The sequence below is a fragment of the Drosophila nasuta genome, chromosome X, assembly GCF_023558535.2.
Source record: "Drosophila nasuta strain 15112-1781.00 chromosome X, ASM2355853v1, whole genome shotgun sequence".
Lineage (NCBI taxonomy): Eukaryota > Metazoa > Arthropoda > Insecta > Diptera > Drosophilidae > Drosophila > Drosophila nasuta.
This window is the reverse complement of record NC_083459.1, coordinates 8,085,834-8,093,471: the sequence shown is the minus strand read 5'-3', so window position 1 is coordinate 8,093,471 and position 7,638 is coordinate 8,085,834. Positions and strand designations below refer to the sequence as shown.

General features: G+C 42.4%; 3 protein-coding genes across 4 annotated transcripts; 1 reads left to right on the top strand and 2 right to left on the bottom strand.

The window, feature by feature from the left end:
* Positions 1-197: 197 nt before the first annotated feature.
* Positions 198-2,044, bottom strand: LOC132797225 (dnaJ homolog subfamily C member 22). Its single transcript, XM_060808830.1, has 2 exons — positions 1,725-2,044; positions 198-1,666 (listed from the first exon to the last, which is right to left on the bottom strand). The coding sequence occupies exon 2, from the start codon at positions 1,652-1,654 to the stop codon at positions 407-409; it is 1,248 nt and encodes a 415-aa protein (XP_060664813.1). The 5' UTR covers positions 1,655-1,666; positions 1,725-2,044; the 3' UTR covers positions 198-406.
* Positions 2,045-2,270: 226 nt separating this feature from the next.
* On the bottom strand, positions 2,271-3,979 carry LOC132797226 (zinc finger C4H2 domain-containing protein). The gene has a single exon (XM_060808831.1). It carries the CDS (start codon positions 3,752-3,754, stop codon positions 2,729-2,731), a length of 1,026 nt encoding a protein of 341 aa, XP_060664814.1. The 5' UTR covers positions 3,755-3,979; the 3' UTR covers positions 2,271-2,728.
* A 115-nt stretch (positions 3,980-4,094) lies between these two features.
* On the top strand, positions 4,095-6,575 carry LOC132797224 (hsc70-interacting protein 1-like). 2 transcript variants are annotated; one of them, XM_060808829.1, is made up of 3 exons: positions 4,095-4,388; positions 4,463-4,608; positions 4,691-6,575. In XM_060808829.1, exons 1-3 carry the CDS (start codon positions 4,219-4,221, stop codon positions 5,671-5,673), a joined length of 1,299 nt encoding a protein of 432 aa, XP_060664812.1. In that variant the 5' UTR covers positions 4,095-4,218; the 3' UTR covers positions 5,674-6,575. The 2 variants fall into 2 exon arrangements, with proteins under 2 accessions (XP_060664812.1, XP_060664811.1); XM_060808828.1 differs by having other exon boundaries at positions 4,097-4,388; positions 4,460-4,608.
* Positions 6,576-7,638: the final 1,063 nt, after the last annotated feature.

Sequence of the window (7,638 nt, the reverse complement as noted above, 5' to 3'; positions counted from 1 at the left end):
AGACTTTAGGTCAGATTTGAACTGCTAACTTAAATAACTAAAATTGCATAATTAACAAAGTTGTCCAAGTCGTAATACAGACAGCGAAATGGAAGTCGGATTGTATAATGAGCCTTTCCTAGCAGCGACTTTAACAGTGGAGATAAGACACATCGAGCGAGAGTTGCACAATTCGTGACTAACACAAATGCCAAGTGTTAAGATAAAAATAAATAAATAAATATTGTTAATTTATTACCAAGTGCAATGTGGCCTCAAATGGTCTTGTTGTTGTGACAAGTCACGCTCTCTCTCTGATTTGATTTGATTTGATTTGGCCACGTCATCTACACATTGGACTTGATTTAAAATATGATATGCATAAAAGCACATTCGTCTAGTTTCGACTTAAGATTACGACTTAAAATTAAAGGACAATGGCATCCTCATCGCTGTTGGACTGCTTGTTCTTGCGTCGTCGATTCGATTTGATTTTGCTCAGCACACTGTACGCCTGCTGGATCTCAATGAAACGCTGATGAGCCGCCGGACGCAACGCCTCATCCTTGACCTTATCGGGATGGTTCTCCTTGGAGAGCTTGCGATACGCGGCCGTAATATCCGCCTGCGATGCTGTCGCACTAACGCCCAGCACTTTGTACGCATTCCGCTCTCCATCCACATCCATGCTCTCGAAGACTTCGCGCCACGTTTCATACCAGCCATGATGCTGGGCATAATTGTAGGTGTCGAGCAGGGCTTGCTTCAGATCCGTCCACCAGGCAGAGGCCAAAAAGTTGTGCAATGCCTCATGTATGGGCACCTCGCCGCCATCCTCGTCGGGTATGGTGCCATTGAAGAAGATCACACAGCCCCAGACGCCCAGATAAATGCACAGAGCTCCCGTAAACTTCAGGGTGCGTTCCGTGGGACTGCGACGACGCGGCGGCGTGCGACGCCACTGCTTGGACACTGCATCGAAAGCCAGCGCAGAGACCAGTGCCGTTAATAGCAACGAATATGTCTCATCGTAGATGAAATAACGCGCTGGATACGTGACAAAGGCGCCCAGCAAACAGGGCCACAAAACGCCGCATTCGCGTCCAATGTTGCCCACCGTCCAGATGCCCAGCGAGATGAAGAGCGGAATGAGCCAGTGCAGCCAACTGAAATCGATACCCGCAACAATGGTTTGTGGAATGGCCGAGGCAAACAGCTGGCCAAACAGATAGCCAATCATGATCTGGCCAAGGAAACGTTTCGCCGAATACGGTGGACGTTGATACGCCTGCAGCTTGGCCACGAAACTCTGCACGAACTGCGGATGCTCGTTGGCATCGCGGACATACTCAGGAATCATGAAGATCTCGCTGAGCCAGCCGACGCCCATGTAGCCACCAAGTGTGCACCACCAGATAAAGGCGTGACGATCGCGATGCAAGTACAAATGATGCAGACCAAAGATGCCGCCAAATAGCCAAAGCACATAGGCGACGATCACCGATTTTTGTGGTGGCAACGCATTTGCCTCCTGATGGCGACGTCCATTTTTCTTTGAGTCGGTATTGGAAGTAGACGCGGAAGTCGTTGCGGAAGTGGGGGAAGTTGAAACGTTCTTGACTTGTTGCTTGGCCACCTTTTGGCTGCCAGGCGCCACAGTTTGTTTGGTTCCCATTTTTGTTTAAAACTATTAAAATACTTATATTTTAGTTGATCTTATGCTGTGGTGAAATTCCAACACTTACTTGTTGTTTAACCCAATTCAGCTTTTTATATTTACTGCTGCCAAAGAAAACTTTCTCTTTTCACAAATTCTGTGCACGCAGTTGCACCAACAACAACGGCAACACACACGACAACAACAGCTCAGTTACAAAAAAAAAAAAAACAGTTACAACCGCAGTGATGCGTTCCAAAAACGTTTTTGGTTCTTAACGCTTGAGGTTTTAATAAATATAATGCTACCACTATTATTGCACGCCGCACTGCGTTTCGGTCTTTCGCTTTTTGTTGTCGTTACAAGAATGAGCCCAGTTTTGAGCCTGTTGCTTCTTCGTCTGTCTTCGCTTGCGCTTCGTACTTTCTTTCGCTTATCGTTTGAAGGCAGATCGTTTGGCCGGTTTGCGCTACCGATATATCGATGACACTAACACGATGATTTGATAATTTTTTTGAACATCGATTGCACTTGCACTGCGATAGTTGCGTATCGCATTGATTTTGTATTAAAAAAAAATGATAAATTTTTGTATTGTTTTTTTATTTAAAAATTGCATTTTATTAACTTACTAATTGATACTGGCTTACATGTAAAAAAATTGTAGTTTTTTTTTTAAAGTTCAATTTGACACTGTATTTCGCTTATTGTTTAAAATGTAGAATATCTACATTTGCATTCTCACTTACAATTTAATAATATTAACATAAGCATAATAATAATATTAATAATAATCATAATGACACGAAAATATGAGAACATTATTTTTTTTTTCATTTTTTTCTTTTAGTTTTTTAGCGACCTTACAAGCTAATTGGTTATGAGAAAAAAATTGTAATACTTTCATTGTGTTAATAAATAAATAAAAAATTATAATAAAATAAAAAAAAAACAGTTAATTGTGAAATGATTCCAATTCAATACATGGAACATATATATGCATACTACAATTTAGTATAATGCCCGATTGGCTTTTCAAGTTGTAATTATTGAGTTTGTGAGTTGAGTTCTTGACCATTTTCCCCTCCCATTTTAGTTATTCTTCTTTTTGGGCTTTTTGGGATTGCGGGAACGCGACTTGGCCTTGCACAGTGGACAAATTGGCGCATTGCGATGAATCTGCTGATGGCACGACAAGCAGGACTTCATAGGTGGCGGCTGCTGACGCAGATTCACATTGAAATCGGAGCGAAATGACGGATGATGTCCCATGCCAATCGATGGCGATTGCTGCAGACGATTTGTTGCCGACGGTGGCGGTGGCGGCGGTGCCGAGAAATCTGTTTTACCCAAGCGTGCCGCAGCCACAGCAGCCGCAGCCGCTGCAGCGCCAGCGCTGCCCGCCGCACCCGGAGGAGCTGGTGGCATAAATGCATGTCCACCAGGAACGCCACCACCACCGCCGCCTCCTGGTCCTCCAGCTCCTCCACCGCTGCCGCCGCCACCAGCTGCTGACGCAGCTGCGGCATTCGGTGGCAAAGCGGTGACCGTCGCCTCCGGCATCAATGGATGCCGGGCATGGGGACGCGCCAACGAAGCAGGCTGTGAGGCAGCTGCGGCTGCGGCAGCCGCTGCAGCAGCAGCGGCGGCTGCTGATTGGGCGGCCACCTTGAGGAAATTCGTTTGGAAGCGATCCTTAGAGATGGGACTGCCCTCCTCCTCATGTAGATCACGCAAAGGACTGAGACCTAGGTAATCGCGTCGCATGTGATCGATTTGATATTTAAGCGCCAGATATTCCTCGTAGACACGATTGGCCATGTCAAATGAGCGCGTTTGATTCTCCTTCGTTTGCTTGATAATATTCTCCATGTCGTTGATGTCGGCATGGATTTGACGCAGCTCCTCCACGTGTGACATTTTCTCTTCGAGCAGATGTTCCATTTCCTTGCGATATTCATCGAGGCACTTTTCCTCGTCGTCGCTTAGTTTTACTTCCTTAATAATGCGCACCTTGAGCTTCTCCAGCGTCAGCGTTTTGTCCCTTATGTCCTTGATGGCCTCCAGCTTCGCATAATAGTGTCGCTCATTGGAGCTCGAAATCTCGCTGGTGGCCATTTTGTGTTGTGACTTTGTTTTTTCCTTTTTGCTTGGATAATTTGTTGGTGTCGTTTAACTGTTCACATGCACTTCACTTATTACGAGTTGCAGTTTAATTGTATTATATTCTGTTTGTTGCTGCACTCAACTTTTCTTTCATTGAATTTTCTTTTTTTGTGATTATTTTTGTATGCCTCTCTTTTTTCACTTTTGCTTTGTGTATTTCGAGCAGGGCTACACTGCTTTCATCAGTCAGGGCTGCTCAACAACACAAGTAGTGCGCATTTTTCTGCTCATCGATTATTATATCACAGCAACCCTGCGCTTTTGATGTCATTTAACATAATAGTCGTGCAGTCACACTGACGAAAAACCGGAGAAAAAAAGAAGCAAGAATTTTATTAGACTTCTGAGCACAACTTGCACTTATTTGAGTTCGTGTTTTTTTTTGTGTGTGCGAAAATTCGAGAATATTAATAGTAATGGCGGCGCCAATACAACATGAAGATTTGCTTAAGCTGAAGAGCTTCATCGAGTTTGTGAACACAAATCCAACGGTGTTGAATATGCCGCAACTGCAGTTTGTGAAGGATTTCGTGGAGAAGTTCGGCGGCAAGGTGCCCGATGGTGACTTCAAGATGCCCGAAGCGGGGTAAGTGTGTGCTTATGTTTGTGTGTAAGTCTTAAGCTAATTATGTATATGTATATATATATATATAACAGCAGCAAATGTCCATTTGGTGGCGATGCTGGCAGTGCCAAAGCAAAGCCGGCTGCTGATGCTCCTTCGGCTAAAGCCGATGAGGATGATTCCGAGGAAAGCGACTCCAATATATCGGAGCCTGAATCAGACATTGAACTGGATATGGAAGGTAAAAATACTATAACTTATACATACCCACATATCTACATATACATTTACAATCACGTGTTTTTTTTTTGTTTGTTTGTCAGGCGTCATTGAAGCCGACAAAGATGCTGCCCAGCCTATGGGGGATTCGTCCAAAGAGCCGACGGAAGAGGAAATCGATCAGGCTGGCGATTTGCGTTCCCAGGCAGCTGCCGCCTATGGCGAACAGAAATTCGATGAGGCCATTAGCTTCTACAGCAAGGCCATTGAACTCAATCCGGGCAATGCTTTATTCTATGCCAAGCGTGGCCAGGCATTCCTCAAGCTGAAGAAACCAAATGCCTGTATTCGCGACTGCGACAAGGCTCTTGAACTTAACTGCGATTCGGCGGCCGCCTACAAGTTCCGTGGACGTGCCCATCGCTTGTTGGGCGAGTTCGAGAAGTCCGCAAAGGATTTGCGTCAGGCATGCAAACTGGACTTTGATGAGGAGGCCGATGAGTGGCTGCGCGAAGTCACACCGAATGCCCAAAAGATTGAGCAGCATCGCATCAAGCAGGAACGCAAGCAGGCGGAGCGTGACATCAAGAATCGCCAGCGTGCTCAGAGTCGTGCTCGCAAGGAGCAAGCCAAGCAGCAGAGTGCTGCGGGTGGCTCGTTTCCTGGCGGTTTCCCAGGTGCTGGTGGCTTCCCTGGAGCTGGTGGTTTCCCTGGCGCTGGTGGATTCCCAGGTGCTGGCGGCTTCCCTGGCGCTGGAGCTGGTGGCATGCCGGCTGGATTTGATATGGGCGATTTGATGTCGAAAATGAAGGATCCTGAGGTTGCTGCGGCCATGGAGGACATTTTGGGCGATCCGGCCAAATTCTCCAAATACATTGGCAACCCCAAGGTGTCCAATTTGATGAAGACCTTTTTCCCGGGCGGTTTCCCCGGTGGTGAAGGAGCTGCTGGAGCAGCTGCCAGCGATGCTGCTGGTAACAATTCGAATCCTTCGGGCAGCGAGGCGGAGGGCAAGTCATCAACAAATAGCAGCGAGGCACCAAAGCCCAAAAAGCAGGCGGATTTTGTGGATGATGGACTCGACTAGAAAGTGTACACAGCTTGACAACAGCAGCAACACAACAACAATAACAATTACAATTACAATCGAAACATTTACCAAAAACAATTGCACACATATAAACAAAAACAAACAAAGAAACACATGAAAAAGAGCAAGACAGCAAGCAAAGAAACACACTAAAGAGAAAAGGATAGCTAAAGGAATGGGAAAAGACTTTAAATGTAACAACAACAAAACCAAAAAACAATTTGAATAATTTGAAATGTTGCGTTGCGCTGCTGTATGTTAATGAACAGCGTTAACTTTGCCATACCACAAAGAATACGACAGAAAAAAATTAAAAGAGCAACAAACATGTTTCCTTATTAACATATACATATATAAATTTAAATTGATATATTAATATATAAATATATCGATATGATATCTAGTTGAACTAACGCTCGAAATGAGGAAAAACTAAAGCACGTGGGAAAAATAAAATGAAAACAAAGAGAAGCAAAAGCAAATACAATAATTACACAACATTAAACGATTAGCCTTAATTCTAACCCAATATTGAGAAGGAATAAACAATACACACACACACATAACACATACATGCAAACATTAACAAGAAGAGCAAAAAACTCACGAATGTAATTGAAGTGGAGATAATTTGTGTACTGAACGTAGGATTTGAATTAATAAGCAATAAGCAAAAATGCATTTATCAGTCATTTAACACACACAACAAACGCATCACACGCATTCACAATCATCATTTCCCACCTTCCAATTTGGCCAATATAAATTCGCAAAATACCCAAAAGTCTACGTTCCACAACTTCAACTTCATCGCATCTTCACCAACCCATTATAATACTATATTGTTCACCCGACAAAAATGAAAAAAAAAAATATAAAAGAAAATCAATTAATGTAAATCGGAATTGAAATTCGTTTTAATGGCGCAATGGGTCACTTAACTCTCCTTATCTAACAATCGGAACGAATCTCCAACAGCAAGAAAATGTATCATTCCCAGCATTTTGATACTTTTCAGAGACGAGATCAAAGACCTTCTCTTTTGGGAGTGGTAAGAAAAATATTTGCAGTGATTAAAAAGTGATAAAATTCTTGGTTTTTGCAAACAGCCCCAATATAAGTATCAGGTGAGCAAAAATAATGTATATTTGCATTTTGCTTTTATTTATATTTTGTTGTACAAAAAAATATATTTCGAGTTTTGTAATTATTATACAAAAAAATTAAGCAAGAGCTATGCTTTATTTATTTGCATTAAAAAACTCTTCAAATTTATTAATAATAAAAAAAACATCCTGTTTTCCAATTTTTTTATTTGTATCACCAAAATTTTAAATAAAAGTCTATCGTATTATCCGATTTACCGTACTTTGTCCTATTCCTTTTATGCTTTTTTGTTCAAACGTAAAAAAGTTGAAAAAAAAACAATTGCTATTGAAAATATATTAATTTAACTTGAATCATTCAGTTAAAATACATTATAAGAATATAGATTGTTATATTTTTTTTATTGATAGCTGCAACGCCTTGAAGTAGGCAGTAGGCCAGGAGCACAATAACACCGTGTGCTATTTTTAAGAATGAATTAACAATGACACAATAAGTAAGTTATGTTATGTTGTCTGTGTGAGTGGCGCTGGCAATTATAAAATGCTTCTTACTACGCCCAACTTGTAATTTGCATATTAACAATTAAACTTGAAGGCAATGTGCATGACTCTGTGCTTGTACTTGATAACGATGAATCGTATCGATAACTGCACACATATGCATCTTAGTGTGTGTGACGACATCATGGAGACAAGCTAATTCATAAACGTCTCATACATTTTTGAAATTTGCTCACGTTCTCCTTGAGGCTAAAAGAGAGCAGCAGCACACAGCGCAGTTAATACATACGAGTATGCACACATAGCCATACATACATACACCTGTTTTACTATTGCATTACTCATTCGGCGC